This window comes from Seriola dumerili, unplaced genomic scaffold (assembly GCF_002260705.1).
Source record: "Seriola dumerili isolate Sdu_G_001 unplaced genomic scaffold, Sdu_1.0 BDQW01000025.1, whole genome shotgun sequence".
Taxonomy (NCBI): domain Eukaryota; kingdom Metazoa; phylum Chordata; class Actinopteri; order Carangiformes; family Carangidae; genus Seriola; species Seriola dumerili.
In genome coordinates, this window is record NW_019174280.1 from 18,971,086 (window position 1) to 18,996,730 (window position 25,645).

Below are 25,645 nucleotides of genomic sequence, written 5' to 3' on the forward strand. Positions count from 1 at the left end.
CTCTGGGCAGCAGCTCAGTGCCAGGGCAACACACCAGCTCCTGTGTGTGTTTGTACTGGGGTAAGATCAGGTCCTGGATATAGGTCATGTCAAGCTTAAGATTGTAGGTTTATTGGGCTTGTATGTATTCATCTGATTACATTGTATGAAAAATTAAAAAATAAAAATGAATATGTTCTGTTACCTGAAGAGTTGCATTAACCAGGTCTCTTCTCCTGCCCAGCAGTGAGCTGGTTTGTTTCCAGGCCTCCTCTACGGCCTGGAGCTCTGACTGCAGTCGACTCTGACACTCAGACTCCGTCATGGTTTCACACAAATGTTTGCCAGCCTCCAGCGTCTGGTTGTAGACGGTGGACCGCAGACCCAAAGCCTCTTCGACACACTGGGACAAACATGGGGAGAGAGGCTTGTCTTTAAATTGGCGATTTGTAGCATTTACACATTAATAAAACAAATTTGTCACAAGTGCTATTTCTGTAAAGAAATGAGACTTTCACCAGAGGACAAGGGTTTCTCCTCCAGTGCAAATGAAGTTCCATGTTTTTCTTTTCTATTTATATTGTAGGAAATGTGGTATTGACTGAAAACTATCAATACCACCAGCTCCAGTTAAAAGAACCTTTCATTCAGATTTGTTCACAGATTACACTATTCAAGGCCAGATTACATGAGATCAGTCACAAACACCATTACAGACATGTATTACATGCACTGTAATTCTGTCACACACTGGAAGGGTGACTGGTACTTTTTAATTGGTCCTGCCTGGATCGATCAGTCAATCAACAAGTCAATTGTACTGGACTGGAAATAGTCCTGTCCGCTGTTTCAAAGGTGCGTGGCTGAAATGTTCTCCATCAATTAGATAGAAAAGCTGCAGTTTTTGAGTCAGTTCCCTGAACAAATATTCCCTGCTCAAAGAAACAACCGCGAGGTTAGAAGTGAGTGACTGAATTTGGATTTTTAAGACATTCTGTTTAGCACTTTCAGTTTTTGTGTGTGTGTTTCTACCATTTATGTGCTGTAATTTTATCTTTTGCTCTTTTGCTTTAATTTGTATTCACAGAAAAGTTCTGATAATAAAACAACAAATAAATATATATAATAAAAAGAGCACTTGATGACATCTATGCTAACCTGGTATTCATCCGCGCAGCTTCCCAATCGCTGCAGTGTACAGAGAGCAGGGCCAGCAGGGGGCAGCAGAGGGTCAACGTCCGTCAGCAGCTTCCACAGATGTTTCAGGCCATGGTGGTAGATTCTCCGTTGTCTGAGCTGTTCTTTTACCAAGGACCTGCGCTGACAAGCCAGAGCAACGGCACTGAACCAGCTCTCCTTCACACTGGCCACTTGTGCCACGAGCTCAGATCTGTACAGAAGCAACACAAGAGGGTCATATGTCATTATGTCATCATGTGTTCTCTTTGGAGAAAAACAGTATTGCTGTAAACGTTCGTCAAACGTGTTGACACCCATCGGAAAACATGTAAAGAATTTAAAATAAAAAGGGGTTGGGAAAAAAAAAAAAAAAAAACACTGATGGCGATGATGGTGGTTTTGCATAATTAAATTTAGCATAATACATTTTCTTTGCAAAGTAACAGACATAAACTGGCAGAAGTAATAAACTAAAAAGGAGAAACATAAATGAATCTGTCATAGGTCATTCACAGGCAATTGCTACGACGACACAAAATCAGCAGAATTTTAAGACACTCTTAAAACCTTCAGTAGCAGTTTCAGCAGAGGGAACTTTCATTTGGAAACCTGTAAAACTTTAAAGAGCTTTCCAAACACTGTAAAAAATAATGATTTAAAGATTGCATTAAGGAAAGAGAAATCTAGCCGTTCCAGGGCAGGAAACACCTGCACACACTGCACATTGTTGTGTGTCAGTGTGCACTCACCATGTGTTACTAATAAAAACGCAGCTGGAAAACCTCAACTCTGATAACTTTTATTAGATGGTACAGTCTTAAGAAATACAAGCCTACAAACCCACTCACTGAAGACTTACCACAATTTCCCTCGAGTATGGAGCGCAGACAGAGCTGAGTACGTTTTTAAATACTGGTGCCAATATGATACCTGCTAGTTTTACCATAAATAAAGTGAGTTGATGAGTCGAAGATTTTATCAATCCACATATGGTGGATACACAAGAGTACTGACACCCCCCTACAACTGGAACTATATGACCATGATGTGTCACATGTCAAAATGTATATATTTAGTGAATCATGTCTAACCAATAAGAAACTATTTGTCTGGGCTGAAAGGAGGAAGTTGTCTCATTGCTGCACATGTAGGATTAATGAGTATTCACAATCTAAAAGCTCTATAAAGCCTGTTACTATACATTTGAAATATTCTTGTACAGCCCTTTTGTACAGAAATATTCCATAACTCACATGTACCTTTTCTCTCCTGTTTCTTTTTCCATGGACTTGACTGCATCACTGAGGAGACTCCGCAGAAGCTGGTGTCCAGTAATTATTTCAGCCTGAAGCCTCTGTAGCAATAAGTGATAACAGCAGGGGGAGAGAACACGATGGGAATCAGTGATCTGCCAGATGTCCTGCTATATAACCACACTGATACATGAGACAAGCATTTGTGCTGATGAGGTCATTAATTTAGCTTCCCCAAACCTTAATTGCCAAATATTTCACTAACACATGGGCAGTGTACAGATAAACTGTTTATCTAGAGTTCATCTGTAGATGTAGGGGAGGGAAAGGCTTTATCAACAAAGAATTATCCACAAAGAGCCCTAGCTCTTGATGTGTCTTGATGCTATTCAGAGGCTGGTTTCTGTATGTTACATACAAATCTCAGTAATGTCTCTGAAATGAAAGAAATGCAGAGAACCTGGTCATTGTACCGTACCTGATGGGCAGTCAGCATCTCTTGGAGGCAGGAGAGACTTAGAGGTTTTTTAGACATCGATTCCTCAACAAGTTTCTCCTTTATGAGCATCAGGTTCTTATACTTCTCCTGAAAGGTCTGGGAACCCTGACGCTCAGCCTGCAGCTCTCTGGAAAACAACGTACGACTTTCACATACAGAGAATACACAGTAAACTACTAAAGCCTTGAAGCATCTTTCATGATGAATGTTGTCTTTTGTGGAGACAAACTACTTTAATTAGATGTTACAAGCTTTTAAGTGCATCTATCTTAAAAGTTGATATGAATCTCAGTGGTAGCCCTTAAAAACATTTACTTTTACAAACACTTTTTAATTCTGCAGAAAAATAAATCTCGATTACAGCTCTGCATTCAGTGACAAAAACATCTCTACACTTTCTGAACTAACATTTATTAATTTTAGATCTAAGCTTTGTCACCTGTTCCTGTCAGATATGTGAGTCATGCTTTCGATCCACTCCCTGCTGAGCGTGTGCAGTCTCTCCCTCTCCTGGTTGTTCAGGGTCAAATAGCCGCTCGTCTCCCTGACGTCAACCAGTGACGGAAACAGATCACTGAGCTCCAGGAGAACCTGCTACACATCCAAGAAATATTAAAAATGAAGCACGTTTTTAGTTTGAGATCCCACAGTCAAAAGGTCTTGTATGACCCGGGTGCTTTGAATTTAAAACATGTACAGAGAAGCTCATTCATGTGAAGTAACAGGGATTCAGACCAACCTTCACAGAGTCTTTGTCATTTACACCAGCCCTCAGTTTGTTTTGTATGTTCTGTGTCTGCTTTTCAAGGGTCTGCAGGCAAGTATGAAATCGTTTCTGCTCCTCACCATCATCCTGCACACAGACAGAAATGTAACTGACTTAATGGATTTGACATCTCTAATCTCTGGTTAGTTCATGTCTGAACCAAATATCAGACAGACTGGTCTTTGCAGTTAAAACCACCATGTCTGAGCTTATTGCTGCAAAAATTCAGTTGATATTTTGAAATTTTCTTACCTGAAGACTTTTCTTTTTCCCTGACATTGCCTGGCAGAGGAGCAGGACGTCACGTGACAGCAGTCTGGTCTGTGATTGGATTAAATTTGCAGAAGGAGGTCCTAGCTGTCTCATAAGAGGCTTGGAAGCCTCCAGTACATCTCCCACACTGCTTTGCAAGCCCTCAGCAACAACCTGCATCTTCTGGAGTGAAGAAAATTAGATAATATAATCAATAACAATTGGTCTATTTACTGTTTCTACTGTGAGCACCGCTGGTTTACAATAAACTGACTTTCATTATCATCATCTTTCCAACTGTTTTCATCAATGCATCTTTTTCTCTTTGCTTTTTTTCTTCTTTTCAACAAATGGTTTGATTCAGCTATCCCAAAATAGATCTTCTTGTGTACTTTTGAAAATGGCACAAATGGGAAAAAAAAAAAAAAAAAAAGACATGGATGGAAACTTTGTGTTTTGTTGCATGAATGAGCAAAAACAGCACATAATGGAGCATCTGGACTGAGCATAAGAACAACACATTAGGTGTGCAGACACAGGAAGGACCACTGCTGATATTTCTGCCTATGAGCGCACGCTGCCTGTTGCTTTCAAAGAATGGGAGACCAGTGACTGAGAAAAGCACCAGGAACAGGATGAGTCAAGCAGGGAATTTCTCTAAGTGACCTTCAGCAATGCCAGAAGTGAGTTCTGATTCATCTCCTTCATACATCAGATTCTTAGATGTTTGTGAACCCTGAATAAACACATGACATCAATGTAGTGATCACCAGTAGAATATGTTCTTACTTTACTGAACTCACCTCCACTGAGTCAACCATGGTCTGCGTGTCCTGCACAGGTGATGGTGAAGAAGTCGACAGCTCCTCCCACTGAAGCCACAGCTGTTGCAGGTGCAGGGAGCAGTTATCAGAGAGACGACTGTACTCCTGCCAAAGGGACAGTGTCTCTCCGGTCTTCACGTGCACGTCCTTTAGCTCCTGCACCACGTCCTTCCACCTGACATGGCCATATTACATTAGTACTCTATAATGTTTATCTGGAAACAGTGAGGCTACAGTTCTACTTGTATCACATGATTTGATTGAAATTGTTTGCAATCTGTAAACATGTCTGTCTAAAAATCCAGAAACCTACAGTATGTTAAATTCACAAGCACTCAGGGGTTGTAGATTCCTACCACAAACAAGGGCTTCTGTTCTGAAGCAGCGCACAATATATTGTATTATTTTTACTTTCCTGATGCTGATGTTTCCATAAGTGGACATGAAATAGCTTACAAAGGTGGTAGTAATATATACAGTGTAATAGATATTTTATTTTGGGCTACGTGAGAACATGTATATATGAGACACAGCCCCGTTTTCAGAGTTGTGTTTTCAGACAATCAAATGTTAAATTAAGCTTAAAAGTAGGAGAATTTCTTTCACCTGATTTGGAGATAAGTGGTTTTCACTGGATAGCAATGATGTCTGTAACGTTTGTATTTGATTCACTCTATACTCTTGTAATTTGTGCTACTGACCGTTTCCGCTCTCCTTCCATTTGGTCACTTAGTGCCTGCGCTGCTCCACGATGAAGAGTCTTCATGAGACTCTGGAATGATTTTTCCACAGTCGCCCAGAGCGCTTCTCCTTTCCCAGCATTCCCCTGGAGTTGCTGTGTGATGGAAAACACAGTTCTTTCATATTCCCTCTTTAGAGATGCATTTACTTCCCCAAAACCTATGTTTAGGGACTGAGAAGAACTGAGCACTTGACATCCATGTACTTCCACTTCACTGAATCTGTCACAACTAGCTGGATGGGCTTTTAACTTCACACAGTCACAGCTGGCTCTACCAAAACACTTCTGTTTGTAGTTTAAAAGCCGCCGAGCCCTTTAGAGTTTATTATTTATTTAGATATGATTTTTGTAACTGTAAAAGCTTTATGTACGCATATGTACGAGATGTGATGGTCAATGCTTCTACTCACCTGGAGGTGTTCCGCGTGTCCTTCTGCCTGCTTCAGTGAGAACACAGGCGCTTGCTGATGCTGCAGAGCACAGCGCACCCTACTGGTGTGCAGAGTAACCTCCCTCAGATCTCTGTCAAAACAACTCCACTCTGTGACAGTCTGTTGTAGAGCTGGTCTCAGAGCTTCCATCTGAAAAAATTAGCAGAGAGAAACTGGATGAGGATGTTTAATGCAGATTTCCGGAGCACTATTCAATATTTGTAAAAAGGTACAGGTTTCGTATTTGCCGGAATTAAGCATTCTCCTGTTGGTTTTATTTAAAAGACATAAAAACAATAATAAAACAATCATCCATTGTTGACTAGCACCATTACAGCCCTATCAAGTTGATATGACTAAAGTGTTAGCAAACAGTTGCCACGTTTCTGGAGACCTGGAGATTTTAAAATCAAAAACTCTCTCTTCTGAGGGGTCTTTAGCTTGGGAGTTGTTCCGCTATGTTCATCAGCTAGTGGCCAACTTTGTCCGCGTGCTGTTTGGTGCTGGGTAGATAGCTAACAGTGGGTTTATCAGAGCTTTTCCACTGAAAACGGGTGACTGCAGCGGCTAGAAACAAGGTACAGTGAACCAGAGCAGTGAACCAGAAAAGTTCTCAGTTCTCAGAGTCAGGAGATAACTCTCCGTGGATTCAACATTGCAAGCTTCATTTAAGCCATTGTTCATATAAAAACATTGATACCGATTAGTATAGCTATAACACAAGGCAATGTACTTGTATGCAAGTACAAGCATGGAACAACAACAGGATGGTTCTATATTTTCACAATCCTATCAAGGAGCCACAACCTCTTAATAAACACATTTACAATATATCAGACAATTTGCTGTTTCAGGTGCAGTATGTGGCTACAATATGTCTCATCGTCTGCTTAGCACTGGATCTACAGCTTATAATAACTTACTGTAACAAGTAATGCTTTAATTCACTTGCTGGGGAACTCATTTACCCCATTTCTGATTGCAGCAGCAGATTTATTTTTACCTGTTGACTAAGATCCTCACAGGCATGACTGACACTCTCTGCCTGGTTCCAGAACGTGATATCACAGGGGTGCTCCTCTTCCTTTTCAGCATGAGCTCGTGTGGCTTTCAACTCCTGCAAAGCTGCAGCCACCCCCTTCACTCTGCCTACAACAGCCTGGAAGACGAAACAGAGCAAAGTGTCACATCTGACGACAGCAGCAGCACAAACAGTACGAACATACACCTTTGCTTGCTTCCTGTTACTGTACCTCCCACTCTAGCAGGGCCTTACGAGCGACAGTTTGACTGGTCGGTTGTTCCCACTGACTCAGTTGCTTTTTCTGCTGCTCTATCCACCCATGAAGATGCTGTAACCGCCTTTCTCTGGCTGCACAAGTGTGCTGCATCTGTTCAGCTCCATTGAATCTGAGGGGGGGGGGGGGGGGGGGGGGCAAAGCCAAACGGTGTCTCATTCATGTGTAAAAACAACAGACAGAACTGGAAAATTACACTTCTTCTTGGTCCATTTGGAGAGTTAAACAAGGCATAAATGGATTTATGTTGATGCTTTGATTGATGGGTTCCAGTAACAATATGAACCATCAGCCAACATTTGTGCTGATACAACACATTTGAACATTTGATGACAATACATCAACAAGAAAAGACTTCCTCTGGAGCCTCTGACTTGGTTGCATGGAAATACTTTCAGGTTCAGATCTGAGCCACCTAACTTTTTTTTGTGAGATCAGCTCTCTTTCACTACATTTCACAGATATGTCTCTCTCATTAGCCAGTTAGCATTGCCCCAATGTAGAAAACAAATCCCTATCTGTTTGTATACACCTTCCTTGCTAGTTCAATATAGTTTAATAAAAATATTAGACCTGGCTCATTTAATCTTAGATTCTATAGGTAGTCGTGTTTTATTGTGTGACGGCAGCTGAGACACTGACCTGGCTCTCCAGCTGCCTCTGGAGGTGCAGCCACTGGTGTCTAAGGGCACCAAGTGTCTCTGCAAACATTGTTCGTTCAGATCGGAGAGCTTGGATGTCTGCTCCCACCGCCTGAGGCCCAGACTGGCACAGGAAATCGAGGAGGAGCTGGCCGCTTGCAATACCTGCCTTTAACTCCTGGAAAAGGATATTATATATATAAAGAAGACATTAATATGAAAGTAGAGTTTTTAGATGACAACAGTAAGAAAATACTTTTCTCTCTGCTAAGGATGGAGGTCTATACTTACTTAGTATCTGACAACTCACATTTTTCTTTTCCAAACCCATGTTTTTCATCAAGGATAGTCAGTAAGGGAGTGTATATGTATTTGCAAAATTTCTTTCATCATTGCCCAGGTAATTATCTTGACATGAACCAACTTGAGTTGTTGGAATAAATAAATCTGAATAAAAGTGTCTTGAAGTTGAAATAACCACTTGAACAGAATCTCTGATTAAAGAGAGAGAGGGAGAGATGCACAGAAGGAAAGAGTAAATAGTGGAGGTACATGTACCTTGTAGTGTAGCAGGACTTCAGTGATCTGAGCAGCATCTTTGGCCTTGAGAACCGTTTCTTTCTCCTGGCTCAGTCGAGTCTCCAGTTTCTTCAGCCAGTCCTCCAGGTCACACAGCAACTCCACCGGTGGCCATCCAGCCAGCAGCTTCTAACAGACACAAGGCAACAGAGAAGACCTTTCAGTTCTGACTTTGATGGGTTTTAAAAAAATTATTTAATTTAATTTATCCTCCTCGGTAGTTAGACAATAAACATCCAATTTGTTACCATCTGACTTTTGTGCTTGTCCAAATGATGAAATATTTCTGATAAGATCTTTTCATTCTCTCCTGAAGTGATTGCCAAAGTGTATGACATCAAAACAAACCCTCTGCCAAACCTGACCAACACTAGCTTAATCATTAGAATATCTGGTTCCATTCACTGGTGATAAATGGAGAGGAAAAATTAATCCTCCTTTGTAAATTTCCTCCCTATCCTCAATCACCCCGAAAAAATGATTTCAAACAGGGTTGTAGTGAAGTCTGCACTCCCGTTACCAGAAGGTATTTCTCAATACCTAATTATTTTTGAAAACCAACAGCACTTGGACCATTGATTGTTAATTCATGAAGAACTGGAAAGTTGTAATGTTCAGAGTTTATGGGGCGTGTGATGGAAATTTGGAGAAACAGAAGCACTGACAATGCCACAGAACTGGTAGGTGACGCAGACTTGAGAGCATTAAGAGCATCGCATCGTGTGTTTAAGATAAATATACAACAATATAACTATTTGTCTCACGGCTGCAGTGCAGTTACGGTATATTTAAAACTCTCATATTTAGTGTTAAAAACTCTTTGCAAAATGCTGCACCTGGTGTAGCTGCTCTTGTAGCCTGGACACTTCTGAGGTGAGCTGGCTCCAGCGGACCTCCAGCTGGGCGATCTGAGCTCTCAGCCCGGGACAGTCAGCTTCCCTCAGGTGGAGAAGCTGCGTGGCTTCCCTAGAAACCGACGCCCTCTGCACCGACATGGCCTCCACCTCCATGGATAAGTCCTTGGGGACAGAGTCATGGTTGGAGGTTAACCAATGTCAGGACGTAGTTCAGTACAGTGGATGTGATATGAACTGTTTTAATTTTAGTGTTTAGTACTGTGGTGTTACTTCATCGTAGTTTGAGGCTGTGTAGATGTGAGCTTTTGTTGATCATTGTTCACAACTAAAGCTAATAACAGGTACAACATTGAAAACACCAGACTGCCTCTTTTTTGTTTGGGATGTTATTTATGTTATAACAACCTTATGTTTTAGTTGTATGGAAAGGTAATGAGGAGATACAGAAGTCTTACCAGCAGCTTGAACAGACTTTTGTGAACACACTCCTGGTTCAGGTCTGTGGTGTCTGCCAGGTCTGACCAAGTCTTCAGGTGTTTATTGGCACCAACCAGCCAATTACTGACCAAGGTGAAGTCTGTCTGGAATCTGTGGGGAGGATTAGAGAAACATAGCTCATCCAGTGGGGCAGAACGTGACTGCTCCTTCATACAAAGTGAAGTAAATACTGAGGTTCAGGTCCAATACTAGCGAACAAGACTGTAGATGATGAGTGGCATGTGTTTTTCGTCTGCTCTGATGCCATGGTTGTAACCACATATAACCATATTGGCAGTGTTGTGCATTAACGCGTTCAATGAACACGTTCATATTTTTTGTTTGCGCATTTGAAGCAGTTTTATGTGAACAACAGAGTGTTGAAAGGCTGCTGTAAACAGGAATCTCATGAAGGATGAATTTAGGAATTTAACTCACATCTGTTTTTCAGGTGGGATAAATCTGGACAAGATTAAAACCTAATAGCCTGTAGTAAGATAAGGCTAATAAGATAAGATAAGATTCATCTTTTTGTCAAAATATACTCTACACACTTCACATCCTCAAGGAATTAAAAAACAAAACAAATTAACACTGATGACCTGTGCAGTCATTACACACGACATGCGACCTCCAGGTAACACTGTAGTCATACAAGTATGACTATATTGTATGTTACCATTCATATTAATGAATACAAGACTCAATATGTCACACCTCAAATAAGACACATTGTAGGACCTGAGACATTGTGGAATATCAGCTAGTGCTGGATGTCCAATAGCTTTGCCGCTGGAATAAAGAAAGACTTTGGCGTGGTATTTTTATTTTGGATCCATGAAAAATCGCTGATGTGGTTGTTCCAGACGAGAACATTTATCAGTCTGGTCAGGCAATAATTAAACATGCCTGGCTTCCACTCATAGATAATAAAGACTTCTAGAGCACAATAATCTGGTTTTGTTTTTAGCAGAAGTTACACGTCAGTATTTCTGAGCCTGTCCCACCTGGCACGGACGTCCTGGATGTCTCTGCAGCGTCGGATCTCTTGCTCTGTCCGCCTGAAGGCACTCCTCCATCGCAGCTCCAGAGCACCTCCTGCCAGGCCGACTGAGGCAGCAAACACCGGCTCTGTCTGCAGCACCTTACACTGATCCAGGAGCAGTCCTAAAGCTGCTCTGCTCTCATCCAGCTGGACCAGTGTTTGCTGAGTGACAGGGGGAAATGGTGCTTATGTGAAGCTTACATCAAACTACAAGTTAATAAGCATCTACCACACCAACATTTGAAGAGAGCATGGAGCAAATGTGATGTACTGTGGGGAAGATGAGGTGTTAAAGAGGAGAGAGAAACATATATACAATAAAGAAAGGTATAAAATGAAAAGAAGACTCAGACAATGGCTGCAAAGTAATAAAGTACACAACAACATTATCACCCTGCCTCTGTATCAATGAATTGTGCCATCTAACCCATCTACTGCTGTGGCAACAGGTCCCCTTCATCTCTCTACATACATACTTGCCCCATCAAATCCAATCCACACCATCAGACTGTCTATTGATACTATCAAAAATAAGACTTTAAAAACAGGCGAAGTGGTCTAAAAGAAGAAAAGCTGCTCCTATATTGTGTCTGGAGGTGACAGGGAGGACCGGGCCTCTATTAATCTGCCAACACCTGACAGATGAACCGAGACACTCAGCAGCATTGTCCTCGGCGTGGCCTTCAGCTGTTCTTTTTATTCTTTCCAAGAAGAAATCAACACCAATTTGTTTCACAGTAAAACTGGTTCCTGGTATTGTACAATTTAATTCTGATGCCATGTTGGTATTTGATCGAGCTCACCATCCAAAACCAATGACAGATGTTTCTAGTGCTACTACAATAGGTTTAATAGTTTTTTTTTTAGGTGCAGTATGTCAGTGAACTTTTAAATTTGTCAGTCCCTCAAAATTAAAAAAAAATGCAAGGGGCTTGTTTTTTTAGGGCACAAACCTTCAAAATAAGCTCATCATAGCTGAGGCAGATCTATTTCCACACAAACGACTTGATAGCAACATGTTGACTTTTGAAAAAGTTTGACTCATCGCTTTTTCTCAGCTGGAGAAATGTTCAGATGAAACTAAACATACTATATATACAGCAGCAGGTATGATCTCTGAGGGCTGCTGAGAGGCATGTAGGGAAATGTAGGAAGGAGAAGAAGCAGATTGATGTTTACAGCACTTCACAAAATGGTTCTCTCAATTTCCACACATTTGCAAAACTAAATGACAGCAGGTTGAAAGAACAAATGAAACACAATCCTGAGAAATAAAGAATGTCTATGGGAGAGGGAAGAAGTTACATAGATGCAGGAGATGAAAGGAGGGGAAGTGAGAAGAGCAAGTGAGAAAATAACAGTGTGATCAGGTTTACCTGGCAGGCGTCTAGTCTGTGCTGTACGACAGACGACTCCTCGTCGTCTCCCTCTGGTTCCCCGCTGCTGATGAGGGCTTCAGACTCATCCAGCACCCTGCCCAGCTGACCGCAATTATCCTCCCAAATGGTCCATTCCTAACAGACACCCACACATCTATTTTCAATGCAGGACATTTTTTTTCAAGTATTCCACAAGAAACTTCTTATTTGTGTGGTTGTGAATTCTTGTGGCCTTCAGCAAAAATACAGGACAAACCTGCAGCCTCCTGTAAGAAACCACTTCCTGCTCCAGAGCCTGTTGCTGCAAAGCTTTAGCCCTGACCTCCAGCTGTAAGCGCTCATCCTCTTGACACTTGAAAACCTCTGGCTCACGTTGAAATAGATGCTGCACAAAAGCCAACTGAGACCTGAGGACCTGCAGGAGCCTCTGCATCACAGAGAGACCAGATTTAGGACAGAAGTGAAGTGAATTCATTGCAAAAGAGCAACAAGAGTGAAGAGATGAATGAGGCAGAGGATGTGATTAAGGTCTAAAAATATCAGTGATAAGTCTTATCATTAGTTGTTTGAGGTTGTTTCAGCAATGGCTGTCTCTTTGAAAACCCATCAAGAGGCTTGTACACACTCTTGGGAAAGTGACCGACCCTAAACCGGGGCTTTCGTGCTTGCTGAAGAAGTTGCTGAAAGCATAGTGAGATACCTTGGGTCTGCAGAGAACGGCTTGAAGTTGGCTGCGGTTGTGAACCTGGCTCATCTGCCTTTCTTTTATGCCTACTTCTCCCAGTTCCAGGAGGTGAGTTATCCCCTGAAGCAAGGAGCCAGATGCTTGCTGTACCTTGGCTTTTTCCCCCGGACTCTCCCTCAGATGTCTGCCCAGGAGACACTGCTGAGAGATACACGAGGAGCACAGAGAATACCATTAAGTTTGGAAACACAGATACTTCCAGTCATGCTTCCATTCTAACGATAATGGAGTTGAATAGCTGATATTTTTAAACCACATATTGATACAAGTCTGTAATTAGAACTAGAGTGAATTTGCTTGATGAGCTTTATTTTAAACATGCATGAACGCACACTTGTACAAAGCTGCGTAGCAGTGGTTACCTCCAAACCAGGAGCATCCTTTAGATTTGGGAAGGTCTCACTCTGTCCCAGTTCAAACTCGTCCAAAATACACAGCTGTTTGAAGAAGAACTATGTGAGAAAAAGTAATGAGCGTTGGTTCAGAACAGTGATGAAGAAAGTATTCAGATCCCCTTAATTCAAAGTAGAAATGCCACCGTGTAAATATGCTCCATTACAAATTGTATACTTGAATTCTAATTTTACGTAAGTAAAACGTATTATAGCCAAAATATAATTTTAAGTAACAAAAGTAATGGTAGTCAGTGTGAGAATCAATCGAGCTCAATTTCAAACCTGATGTTGGTTTTTGAGGCCCAGATGTTCAATGACCTGATTTCTGGATGAGGTGAAGACCAGCTGGACTGTAGAGAGACAGTCCTGAAGGCAGGTCAAACAGTGGTAAGCGTCTGGTTGCTCTTTGGAAAGTGCAGGCCCGGTTTCTGACTCCACTTTATTTAACAGCTCAGTGAGAATCACCAGTTCACTTGACACACACTACACAGGAATTTAGACAGAAATGCAAAAACAGGAGAGTTTAGAATGAACAGAAGATCTAAATCCAAAGTCAGCACCATTTTTTCTTTTATGCAGTAGATATAGTTATACAATATATGTGCTATATATGTGCTTTTATAGTCAGTAACCTCCTGCTGCAGCAGCCTCAGGTGGAGGTCATCTTCATCAGCGCCACCAGGAGTCGAGAGGAGGTCAGTCCAAGAGTCCAGGCAGAAGAGGACCCTCCGTGCAGCCTCGTACAACTCCTCCTTCACACCTGGATGAGAGCTGTCTGCAGGCGTCACCTGGGAAATATCAAATACGTGATCATCACTGTCACTCAGTGGAGGATTGTCCAAAGTAAAAGAAACCTTTTTCTCTGCTGGTCTGATTTTAGTAACATCTCGGATCTTGCAGGAAACAACGCTTGCAGAGGAGCAGTGTATCGCTGCCCAGTGCTACATGTGTAAAGCTAGTTTTCTACTTACATAATCATCTAAATGAGCCAATAATTCTGGTTTAGTACGGTGTCTAAGCTTTGGTCCATGTACCTTTACATGTCAACACTAAACTTTAAAGTATTTGTTCAAATTAAGCCCCTTTGATTAGCTCGTTAAACCACAGACATCCATGTTAGTTGATCATTAGTGGGATAATTTATCAGAAACTATTTCACTTAAGAGTTAACAGACTCTGTGTCATTTTAATTATACCTCTATTTCTATTTCACATACTATTTGTCTCAGCATGGTGATGGACTCGTGTGTCCACTGGAGAACAGCAGAAGCAGCTCTGCTTGATATCGGCTCCTTTTCTGGGACCTAAACAAAACCAGATAATTGTAGTTCAAGTTTCACAGCGGGAGAAGGGAAGAGGAAAGGATGGGAGGACTGAATAAAGAGGCATGGAGAGAATAATTGGACGGGACGCAAGAAATTAAAACTATTACTACATTCATTCATTTTCATTTCAAGGCAAAGACATTTTTTTCTTGTGTTTTGACAGTAAAACCTTTAAAAATTACAATATTTATAATATTTTAAAGAGAGCATGCACACCAGTTATATTATCATATAGTTTAAAGGTTTCTGCTATTGGTGCCTCTCATTATATGTAACAAGCTCTGAAAGCGACAGCACAAGGGACAAAACCAGAAGGTTAAGCCCGCTGTTGCCCTGGTAACAGATGCGTTTCCATCCACTGTGGTCCCATCTCACCTCTCATCTACATAGTGTCTCTTCCCATTGCTCATCTGTTTTTAAAAAATCTGACTCAACCCGTCTCGAACGTCCTAATGATCGGATACAGTCTCATTATTTCTCTGTTTTCCTACCTTTTCATGGGTCCCTCCATCTTCTGAGCTGCTAATCAAGGTTTGATGCTCCTGCTGAACTTTTTTCAAAGTGGTCAGTTTTTGATAGATCTGGGTATAAAGTCGACTCCACCTTTGCTGCTCCTTCTCATCTTCCTCATGTCCTGCCCTGTCTCCATCCTCTATGAGCACTGATTCTCTCGTGGGCGTGAATGGAGCTATAGGTCTTGCAGGAATCAGTCTTGTGTCTTCAATCGCTGCTGCAGCCTGAGGGGGCTTTGTAGCAGCGGTAAACTGGTCTTTAGCTGCTGGAATGGCTGCAGAGATCAGGGGCTCAGCTGTCAGAGTTTCGGGACGAGACGAATCGCCAACATCAGCTTTAGAATCCATTGTTATGAATCCAGCTCCGACATTTTTAGATCCAGAGTCGTTGGTATCACAGCGAGGCTTCACAGATAAAAGCCCAGATTCAGCTCCTCTGGAGCTCGTCTCCACTTCAGATGAAAACTGATGAACCAAACTCCCCAGTTCCTGAAAGACAAATGTACCTTTCCTCTAACTACACTGATAACAAAAACCTTTTAGAAAAAAGCTAATAATTGTTTAATTTAGTTTAGTTAAAGAAATGTACTAAATGTTCATGAAACAAATATCTCCAAAATGAAAGCCTCATTTACCTTAACCTTTGACAGTGGCTTCATTTCAGCAATATCCTCACTTGTCACATCTGAAACGTTGAGTGTCTCCTCTGGGTCCTAATATGTGTCGAACAAATATATAAATGCAGAAGAAATCCATACACACACACACACACACACACACACACACACACACATATACACACACACATATGGAAAGAAAGGAAAGGTTCCTAAGGAGCAACACATTTCAAGCAGCTGTATCCGACAGTGCTGGAGTGGATTTATCAGTGAACAGAAGAGCCTGCCTCACACAGCTTCATTATCAACATGCAAAACCTGCTCCAGGCCTTAGAACCACAGGAAGAAGAAGAAGGAGGAATATTAAAGGTGGAATTCATTAAATCAAAACATTAATAAAAGAGGAAAAAAAATATTAATAAAAGGAGGAAGAAATTTAGAGTTTCATTCCAAAATATATAGAATTAGTAAATGTATTTATTCAAAAAGTCTAAAACGTATCTGTTTGTGAGGTTTTGCATCATTTAAATTCAGTGATTTTGTGACAGCAGTTTTTACTCTGTTGACTGTGACATTTTGGAACGAAACACAAAGAAAGAGGCACCCAGAAACAAGCATTCCCAAGCTGTAATTATGTTTCAGATTTACCTCCGGGATACTGCATGTTAGTGTGTCAGAGGACGACGAGTGACAACTCTCGTCATCCTCTTCCTCCTCTTCCTCTGAATTAGACACTTCAAAAGCCTCCTGCTTTTAGTGATAAGGGTGAATGATATGATCAAAACTGGGATTTAAATAGAAATGTAACAATGAAGTGGCTTTCTGAGGAATACTTGTACTGTGCTTAATCATTGATATAACCTTTCCTTTTCTTAATGTAACATTCAAGTGGCATCAGTGAGGGAGTGTTTTTCCAGTATGCATAGCTCCATGACTCCATTAGCTGTCATCCACTCATTTGTTCTATATTTAAACAAATGTGATTTTAAGTTCTTTTCACTGCTTAAAACTATTCTATATAATAAGAAAAAGGCTTGAACATTCCTGGGGACTAATGGAGTCTAATGGAGGAATGCATGTTAATTTAAGAACGTGTATTGGCTTAAAAGTACTGTTCATTTTTTGGGGGAAGATAACTTAATATCTTACCCAGGAAACAACAATTTCTTTTATTGTTATATCCAGACTTAAAGTCATTGAAATGTGATCCAAAATCTGTGCTAATTTAAATTGATTTAAATTGGGCCTAGATGAGTTAAAATTCAGTCGGAACTACATCATATTTGCAGTATGCCAGTTACTGTGTGTACACAGTAGGAAAATATTCAAAAATAATAATAATTATCCCCCAAAAAACAAACTGTAAGATTCAAAGGTTTTGCTTGATCCTGCCTCACAGCCCAGTAGGATGAACATTTTCAGGGTGATGTTTTTATGAGACAGGTCTGTATCAGGCAGCTTCAACCAATTCCAGAGAGCACAGGGTATAAAGTGTTGGACTCCTGCACACTGACTGCGTAAAACTAAAAGTTTTACTGTAGGAGTTGTGTTGAATTGGTTTCGTTCAAAGCTGATGGCAAGTTAAATTCAAACATGACACTAGAGGTTCTGTTTTAGCTGGTGTTTGATGAATTCTACTTCATTATGACTGGGATTAGTAATATTATTATTACCTGGACTAAGTGTCTTCGTGGAGATCTGTATAGCTGCTGTCTCTCTTCAGGATTACTGGAGACTGGGGTGATGCCAACATCCTTACTGGTTTCTTCCTCCTCCCTAATCTTGTTCTGTGTTGGAGAAAGAAGTGACAAGTGACTTAAGTTGATGAAAAACATTCAAGGTTGTTCCGTTGTGTATCATTGTGGTTCTTTGTGTCGCTGTGCTGTGAGGGAGGAGGCTGAGGGATGAGAGGACCATTACATTAATTCCAATAACAAAAGATACAGAACAACCTTGAGTGTGTTTTGTAAAGATTACATAAAGAAACAAACTATCAAAAAACTTTATTCAAATCACAGTTCACTGTGATGTTATGCTAGCAGAATAACTGCGATCATTGTAAGCATCTCCTGCCTAACCCCCACGTCTTCTTCATTATTCATTACAGACTTGATGCCGTACCTCCAGCAGAGAGGCTTGTTGCTGTGTGAGTTGTTCCAGCTCCTCGAGCGGCTGCAGCAGCAGTCCGGTTCGGGAGAAGGCCAGCAGGCTCTCCTCTGCGCCTTGTGGGAGGTGAAGCTCCACTTTGCATTTCTCCAGCTCCTCCAGTGTCCTCTGCATTGACTGCACATTGGCCAGGATCACCTGCAGGCGAAACCAGAAATGGAATCAATGTGTGTGTAAACTTCTGTACAAACTACTGATGCTTGATGGACAGTTTGGTGAAAAATGTTTTATGAATTCAATTAAATATAAGAGGACTTTATTATGTTTACAGCTTTGTTTCTCCTAAACACGTGATAAAAGAAAAGGTGCGTCTTTGTTTTCTCATAGGAATTTTGTTTCCTTCTGCAGCAAATTAACTGTGTAGCTGGAATTGAAAATAGTTACATACTTTATTTTCAGTTGTAATGTTTCCATTTCATTTTATGAAATTGTCATTTGGACATTTTAGCAAATGTAGAGAAAGAAGTGTGATGTTTAAGGAAGAAAATTGTATGTTTTGTTCATAAAGCAGTCACAACAAAGAAATAATATTAGTATCGAACTTTAATAAATCCTTGCATTCCTTAGCTCTTAATCTTAAGTGTTGAATATTTTTACAATTATCCTGCACTACTGTTTGCATGCTCTCTCTGTGCCGTGCATGAAATGGATAAATAGAAATCATAATTGCGTAACTTCACCTGTCGGTTTTGAAGATGCTCCGTTAGAGTTATGTTGGAGTCGTCCATGGAGGATAAAATGGTTCTGATCTTGGGAACATTCTTCTCCATAGTCTTAAGCTCAGCTTCCATCACCTCCACCACCTGAAAAGAAGAATGCCAACAACTTTTTCCGAGAGATCTGACTTGTAATTGTGTTTCATATGCTGCTTAAGTGCCCATTTTTGTTGGCTGGCTGCGCATCATAAATCTGCCATTGTTTCCTCTCGCTTCCTGCTGTCTGTAGATGTACAGTATACGTCTGTTTATCAGTTCATTTGTGACCAAGATTCCACAGATTCAGCCAATCTGCCCGAATGGGAATCAGGTGTGAGAGTTAAATCTTCTTTGCACAAAGGAAGTGGGAGGAACCAAATTAAAAAAAAAAAAAAAAAAACATTCCCGTAGTTTCCTCCCACTGCCATTTGGGGTCACTAAAAACCTGTAAGTCTACAATAAATTTGTTTACATCCTCAGCTTGAACTTCTCACCACGGCAGCCTGCAGGAGTTGCTCCAGTGGCTCCAGGAGGTTGCGTTGCATTTTGTGGACTTGTTGGTCATTCTGGTCCAGCTGCTTCTCCTGCGTGCTGATGTCACACACAGCAGAGATCTCAGCCAGCACCGGCCTGAAGCCCTGCAAGGTGTCCCTAATCCTCTCTGAGTCGTCCAGGACCAGCTGTAGTAGTTCAGGATTTAAAATAAAATTCATCATTAACGTTGATATTAATTATCTAATCATGTCTATTAAAGTGCCTGGCAGGTGTAATAGGAAAGAGTGACAAGACACAATAAAGAAGCACCATACTATCATGTGGGCATTAAAAACTTGCATGGAAACAATGGATGTATAAATAAATAATAAATACAGCATGTAAGCAGAGTGTGCAAAATGCTTATTAATTATGCCACAATAATAGAAGAATCGTTGAAAGATATGTGAAAATGTAACAGGCTAAATTCTAATATAGAAAACAGATTATTTCCGAATGCAACCAAACTACAAATAAATAAATTAACACATATATCAAATATATGAGAATATAGAGGAAACAGAACATACATCCCACATAAAAGGATGTGATATGGGATTTCACAGGTCCCATCACAGGTGAGGTTTACTTGGTGTCACTGACCTGCAGAGAGCTTGCATGATTCTGGAGGCTTCTGGCTGTTGTGAATGAGCAAGGAGCGTTGAGCCATGACTGGGCCTCCTCCATCCAGCAGGTGGCGCTGTACAAAATGTCTTGTAACTCTTGAAGACAGACTGGGATCTGATGAAAGCAGAATGGTATTTTTACGGAACAGATTTTTATATTTTCAGTTGTTCCCACTGCCATCAGGCTATATAACAATCCAGCCAAAGGAAGTGGACTCAATTAGTTATTATTGTTTATTAATTATTAACTGTTATTATTATTATTATCAACAATGAGCTAACGGACACATGAATTTCCCCCAACCAAATTAAATAGTATCTATCTATCTATCTATCTATCTATCTATGTGGTTTCATTTTCAACTATGTTAAACCATGGTTTCTGTTCACATCACTGCTTTTTCATGCATTCACAGTTAAGTACAACACAGTATAAATATTGTACAACATAGTCCGTCTGACCTTGCTGAGGAAGGCAGTGCGGTGTTCAGCCATCTGCGACGCGTTTTGATGGAGCTGCAGTGGTTGTGTGAGTTGGTCCATGAGGAGGTGAGCTTGGTCCGACTGCTCCTCCGCAAGATCGTGCACCTCGCTCTCCAGGATCATCAAGCGACTGTGCCACGCATCCAGCTCATCCCAAACATGCTGGAGAATACAGGATGTACAGTATGTCAGTGTTTGAGATGACATAATGTGATGTAAAAAGTTACATTATTATATATCATTATAAAAATATCATACGAATAATGTGACAAATAATCACTCAACCTTTAACTCTATTAACAGCATATATTACTGTAAACACCTTGAGCATATTTTGAGCATCGCTGACTGTTGGACTTTTCTGCTCCAGTGACGCTTTCACTTTCTTGAGGCCAGAACAAAGCTCCACCATTCGACCAGCCAGCTTGCGACCCGGGCTGCTCCCCTCCATGAGCTGTAAAAACACACAATCGCACACAGTCAGCGGGTTTTGGTTCATTTTGGTTCGGAGATAACTGATGTCACTGAGGATGATTTCAGTGCTGTTACCTTCTCCTCTGCTCTCTGTAGGGACAGTTGAACTTCTTGTAACCGTTTGCTGATATCATCAGGAATCTCTTCATACCGGCTCTCTACACCATGCATGATGGACTTTAGCTTGGACCTCTGAGAGGACAGATCCTCTCTGAGCTCCTGTCAGTGTGGAAATGCAAGAGAAAAGGTAAATGGTAAGAATGCAGCAGCCCCTCATGAGTTCAATATGATCTATCCTTGAAGGAAATGGCAGTGGACCATAGACTGGACTGCTGGCTTGTCACAGATAAAGACAGTTTAGACCAATGACCAATTGAAAAGACCACTAACAGTCTATAATCTAATTGCAGAAGATCCATGTGGTCTGTAGCTAAAAGTGATAAAAAGCGGGCTGAGAACAGTTCACAGTTCCTCACTGGACTTACCCTGACATTAAAATAAACTTGTTTTAAGCATAATATAAAGGTATACTTTGTTGTAACTCAAAACTTCACCATTGCATCATTGATGAAAAACCAAAGTAATGCACATTGAAACACACTTCAGTGTTTCGAGTCGCATTATCTTTTGCTTTCCAAAATGTCACTTCATCTGCTTTCCTATAAAATCTCAAATTCTAGTTTCCAAGTTTGTGAAGCATAAATGATAAACGAGTCTGACCTGTCGTTTGCTTGCGTTCGAACAAGCTTCCAGCGTGGGGATAGTGGCGAGCATGTGTTTCTCCACCTCTCCTATCTCCTCTTGGACTTGCTGTCTCTCTTTCTCCTCTGCTTGGGCTGCAGCTACCAGCAGCAGGTTTCTCTCTTTTAGGCTGCGGGGAACAGTATCTTTTCAGCATCTCTGATATATATACGAGTAATCACTTTCCATAACTGTATATAAAACAAATCCCACCTCCTGACATTCTCCTGGATCTTCACCAGTGTTCTGCCAACAGGTCCGGGACTCATGGGATCCTGTGAACTGGATAAGCTCAGGGCATGCTCCAGTCGATGCTCCAGGGAGGCTAAGGCCTGCTGCTCCTGCTCCAGGCCGGCCTGGTGCATCTCAGCCTGGGCAAGAAGCTCCAGGGGTTTCTCTTGAGTGAAGCTCACAGTGGAGGAGTCAGGCACCTCTGCCTGAAGACTGGCCAAAAAACTGCAACACTGCTCAATCTAAAAGGAATAGAATTGAATCTTTAATATTATCTGTATATGATCTGTATCTGTTCTTTATGTCGTGTATGTTATAATCCAATAACCCAATTTTCAATCATTTATATGTGTAGCTGGACGTACACATTAGGTCACGTTTAGATGCATAGAAGGGTTTGTGGTTGGTGAACTCACACTTGTAGTGATGTCCTTCCATTCCTCTTGTCTCTGTTCTGCGTGTGCCATCAGAACGCCAACGCCACGTCGTAACGATACCCAACGGCGCCAGAGGGCAGCCAGCTCACCGTCTTTACCAACTCCGCAGCCCTGCATCGGACATCCAGCCCTCAGTTCTTCTATCTTTCCAGCAAGGTTGCGGAGATCCTCCATCAGTAGCTTCATGTGGAGGTGAAAGTTTAAGATTTAAATTGCATGTAAACAGGTCGGATGAATTCCTGTAACACTCGTACAAGTGGCGAATTGTTCAGTGTCAAAAAGTAGATCCAGTGTTTGAAACACAACAGGGAATTAGCTCTGCACCGAACTTACCGTAGCTCTCTTTTGTTGGGCAACACATTTGTCATATGACGTGATTTGTGCCGCAGCGCATTCTGAAAGTCCAGCTTCAGACCTAGAAAGACGCTGCCGTACGTCTTCATGACAGCTCCTGTGGCTTTGTTGTCTTGCTGCACAACTATAAGAAATTTGTCTTTTAGGTGATTTTTACTTTTTTGAATTAGAAAAGCAGAGAAATAACCACATGATGAAAAGACAAAAAGGTATGTTGAATTGTTTTAGTGACTGCGAACAGCCTGGTACCTCTGCAAGGACTCCAGCCTGAGCTGGGCCTGGGCCTCCAGTACAGCTCTTCCTACCAACAACTGGGTGAGAATACCGATGTGGAGCTGCTCGGCCTTGGGGCGGGAGAGGCAGGGTTGCTGGGGGACCAGTTCCACAAGGTGGCAGATATGAGCCTGAAATCCGTCTTCTAGAGCTTTTAAAGCCTGCCGGGTCTGTCTCTGTTCCTCGGTGCAGTCCAGAAACCCTCCGGGAGCTGACAAAAAGGTGCCTTCAGCATTATGAAGAAAGGCTATTGCTCCTTGAGCGGCCCACTGGTAATCCTTCAAGGATTCTCGAGCCTGAGATAAACTCTCCTGTTGAATAAATAGTAAGAGAGTTTAGAGAAGCAACAATCAAAAGAATAAATTGCAAAATTAGAGAAACTCAAAAGTAGGCTGGATTAACAGAATATTTAATCTTACCATTTGTAAATGACACTCTTGCATGGCTGCATCCCTGAGAGAGTATAGCTCCTTGAAGTTCTTCAGGTTAATTTTTTCCTTCCGTCCGAGAGCTTCTAAAACCCTCATCCCAGACTCCATATTTCTCCAAATGACCCAGTATCTTCGTAGTGCACTGTCAATTGCTTTCTCCTCTGGATCGACTGGCCTGGCTCCCTCCAGCTCCACTCTTGTATTTTGGAAAAGCTCAATTAAGGCAGGAAGTTCGGAGGAAAAGCGCAGACCCAACAGAAGCTTGGCCTCTAGGTATTTGATATCATCTGTGACAGAGTGCTCCCAGGAGACCAAAGTTTCCACAGTGCAGTGAATCCTCTCCCTCTCTGAATTCAGTTCAGATGGGTACAGATCCTGAGCTATGGCCTCCAGCTGGTCCCCTGCTTCTTGACACTGTGTCTTCACTAAAGGAAGTTCAACCAGGAGTGTTTGGCACAGTCTGAATCTCTCACCCACACTGATTGTTTTGTCTTTGGCACGCTGGATTTGCTCTTTGGCAATGTCCCTAGATTCCTCCATTTGTCTCCTCAGGTGCAGATATTTGTCTTGCTCAAAAGCATTAAGACTGAGAGCTTTGCACCTGTCTTGCAGTTCTCCAATGGTGTACAGCAAGGTGCTACGCTTGGCCTCATGGCAGTGCTGAAGCTCTTGTACTTGACACTGATTCTCCATTAGCATGTGCTTCAAATGTACAACTGTCGAAAGGGTTTCCTGTGTTAGAGGGAATTTTTGCTTCTCCAAATCAGCGGAAATTTGCTTTAAACTAGCCTGGATGGTTGATAACTCCTCATCTGAAGATGTTCGCTCATGAATCAGCTCCTCTAGTTCCCAGCTGGTTGCTCTCTCATGAGCCAGCAGTCCATCCAATTCTGTCCAGAGGCCTGACAGTCTGTTGACAAGGTAGCGGCTCTCTCCTGGACTCAACCCTACTGCCATGTCCTTCCAACTTTCAGCCATCGCCTCCACCAGATTTAGTTGGCTCTGTATTTCCACAGTGGCTAATTTGTGACTCTCCAGCTTGCTCTCCAGCTCTTGGATGTCAGCTTTGGACACATTTTCAACATGGGTACAGGGGTCTCTTGTAGCATGTGTTGCTGCTAGCCAGGCATCCGCGCTAGCAAGCTGGGATAAGAGTTTCTCCCGCTCGTGTAGGTGTTTCTTCAAGGTAACAAGAACATGATCCAGGCTGTCGACAATGGCTTCATAGAGGTCCTCTACTGTCTTCAATACTTCGTCGCTTTCCTCTTTTCCCATGTCAAAGGCTACATCTTTCATCTCCTCAACTTGTGCTTGCATCTTGGACCGTTGGGAAAAAATATCAGTCTGAAATTTCTTCATGTCAACAATCTGAATACGAGCCTCCTCTGGGAAAAGAGCTAACTTTTTCCCAATGGAGATGTGGTTTTCCGCCTGCTTGGCCCACATGATCAGGTCTTGTAATTGTTTGTTGATCTTAGTTGAGGAAATGCCTCCACAGCTATACGTGGAAGTATCAAGCTTTCTCTTGGCGTCATTAAGCAATGATCCCAATTCCTGAAGATTACACTGGATCTCATCCTTCTCCTTCTGACCCAGAGAGAAATGGACGAGAGCATCTGACTGGGATTGTAAGTGCAGATAAAGCTGGTTGTACAGTTTTAGGTCTGTGCTCAGACAAACAAATTCTAAAGCACTTTTACTGTCGTTGCTTTGAAAGTTGGATTTCTGAAGAGCTTCGACCTTGGCTTTAAGCTGATCGGCCTCTTTTATAAGAAGAGAGGATTGAGAGTTGGAGTTTGTGGCGTGTTGTAGAGCTCTCTTGATACCTCCTTCCAAAAGCCTCCATTCCTCTTGGACGTCTCCAAGCTGGGCAAGAAGAGCACCCGAACTTTCTGCGTCACTCAAGTGGACTGATAACTGGCCACTTAGGTGGAGCAGCTCCTCCATGATGCTTTTCTTCTGTTCCATGGTTTGCAGCAGGGCGTGGAGTTTGTCAGCTTGAACAGCACTACTTCCCAAAGCGTTTCTGACAAAAATCATGCCAGGAAAACATGAGTGTACCATACATCAAAGCACACAAACAAACACTATCAACAAATAATGACGTCAATTACAGCAAAAGCTTAATTTCAGATCAAAAGATTACTCACAGGCTCATTTTTTCCTTCTCAGCAGCTAAAACCTCCAGAAAAACTCTGGTCATCTTCATCTGTTTGTGATAGCGTCTGACCTGGTCCAGCTGTGCTGCTTTCACCTGCACTGTGGCAGAGGCATCCAGCAGTGCTGCACTCCATTGTCCTTCAGCTCTTTTCAAGGCGATTGGGTCACATTCCCAGGCAGCACTCATGCTTTTCATAGTAGCTACTCGCTCCTGCACACAGCACCTGTATTGCTGCAGTAAACAG

At 41.8% G+C, this 25,645-nt stretch overlaps 1 protein-coding gene and 3 long non-coding RNA genes across 4 annotated transcripts in view; all 4 read right to left on the reverse strand.

The window, feature by feature from the left end:
- Window positions 1-25,645, reverse strand: part of LOC111237092 (nesprin-1-like) — a 72,961-nt gene that overhangs the window by 22,381 nt on the left and 24,935 nt on the right. Inside the window, exons 31-68 of the mRNA XM_022766062.1 lie at window positions 25,391-25,632; window positions 23,229-25,266; window positions 22,786-23,120; window positions 22,516-22,660; window positions 22,162-22,362; window positions 21,728-21,987; window positions 21,494-21,644; window positions 20,849-20,992; window positions 20,613-20,753; window positions 20,279-20,461; window positions 19,794-19,931; window positions 19,151-19,336; window positions 18,642-18,764; window positions 17,917-18,099; window positions 17,469-17,582; window positions 16,444-16,542; window positions 15,814-15,891; window positions 13,974-14,129; window positions 13,309-13,398; window positions 12,902-13,087; window positions 12,458-12,628; window positions 12,199-12,336; window positions 10,785-10,984; window positions 9,756-9,888; window positions 9,280-9,462; window positions 8,423-8,572; window positions 7,866-7,988; window positions 6,929-7,084; window positions 5,905-6,075; window positions 5,454-5,587; window positions 4,732-4,927; window positions 3,929-4,111; window positions 3,650-3,763; window positions 3,350-3,504; window positions 2,890-3,037; window positions 2,418-2,512; window positions 1,138-1,369; window positions 185-382 (exon numbers count right to left, since the gene is read on the reverse strand). Coding sequence (XP_022621783.1) covers window positions 185-382; window positions 1,138-1,369; window positions 2,418-2,512; window positions 2,890-3,037; window positions 3,350-3,504; window positions 3,650-3,763; window positions 3,929-4,111; window positions 4,732-4,927; window positions 5,454-5,587; window positions 5,905-6,075; window positions 6,929-7,084; window positions 7,866-7,988; window positions 8,423-8,572; window positions 9,280-9,462; window positions 9,756-9,888; window positions 10,785-10,984; window positions 12,199-12,336; window positions 12,458-12,628; window positions 12,902-13,087; window positions 13,309-13,398; window positions 13,974-14,129; window positions 15,814-15,891; window positions 16,444-16,542; window positions 17,469-17,582; window positions 17,917-18,099; window positions 18,642-18,764; window positions 19,151-19,336; window positions 19,794-19,931; window positions 20,279-20,461; window positions 20,613-20,753; window positions 20,849-20,992; window positions 21,494-21,644; window positions 21,728-21,987; window positions 22,162-22,362; window positions 22,516-22,660; window positions 22,786-23,120; window positions 23,229-25,266; window positions 25,391-25,632 — 8,073 coding nt within the window. The remainder of the gene's footprint in view (window positions 1-184; window positions 383-1,137; window positions 1,370-2,417; window positions 2,513-2,889; window positions 3,038-3,349; window positions 3,505-3,649; window positions 3,764-3,928; window positions 4,112-4,731; window positions 4,928-5,453; window positions 5,588-5,904; window positions 6,076-6,928; window positions 7,085-7,865; window positions 7,989-8,422; window positions 8,573-9,279; window positions 9,463-9,755; window positions 9,889-10,784; window positions 10,985-12,198; window positions 12,337-12,457; window positions 12,629-12,901; window positions 13,088-13,308; window positions 13,399-13,973; window positions 14,130-15,813; window positions 15,892-16,443; window positions 16,543-17,468; window positions 17,583-17,916; window positions 18,100-18,641; window positions 18,765-19,150; window positions 19,337-19,793; window positions 19,932-20,278; window positions 20,462-20,612; window positions 20,754-20,848; window positions 20,993-21,493; window positions 21,645-21,727; window positions 21,988-22,161; window positions 22,363-22,515; window positions 22,661-22,785; window positions 23,121-23,228; window positions 25,267-25,390; window positions 25,633-25,645) is intronic.
- Window positions 5,997-8,000, reverse strand: LOC111237552. The gene is made up of 4 exons (XR_002665773.1): window positions 7,866-8,000; window positions 7,179-7,335; window positions 6,929-7,084; window positions 5,997-6,075 (listed from the first exon to the last, which is right to left on the reverse strand). It is a non-coding gene; the product is annotated as an uncharacterized LOC111237552 (long non-coding RNA).
- LOC111237559 lies at window positions 12,231-12,960 on the reverse strand. The gene is made up of 3 exons (XR_002665774.1): window positions 12,902-12,960; window positions 12,458-12,628; window positions 12,231-12,336 (listed from the first exon to the last, which is right to left on the reverse strand). It is a non-coding gene; the product is annotated as an uncharacterized LOC111237559 (long non-coding RNA).
- On the reverse strand, window positions 20,685-21,550 carry LOC111237546. Its single transcript, XR_002665772.1, has 3 exons — window positions 21,494-21,550; window positions 20,849-20,992; window positions 20,685-20,753 (listed from the first exon to the last, which is right to left on the reverse strand). It is a non-coding gene; the product is annotated as an uncharacterized LOC111237546 (long non-coding RNA).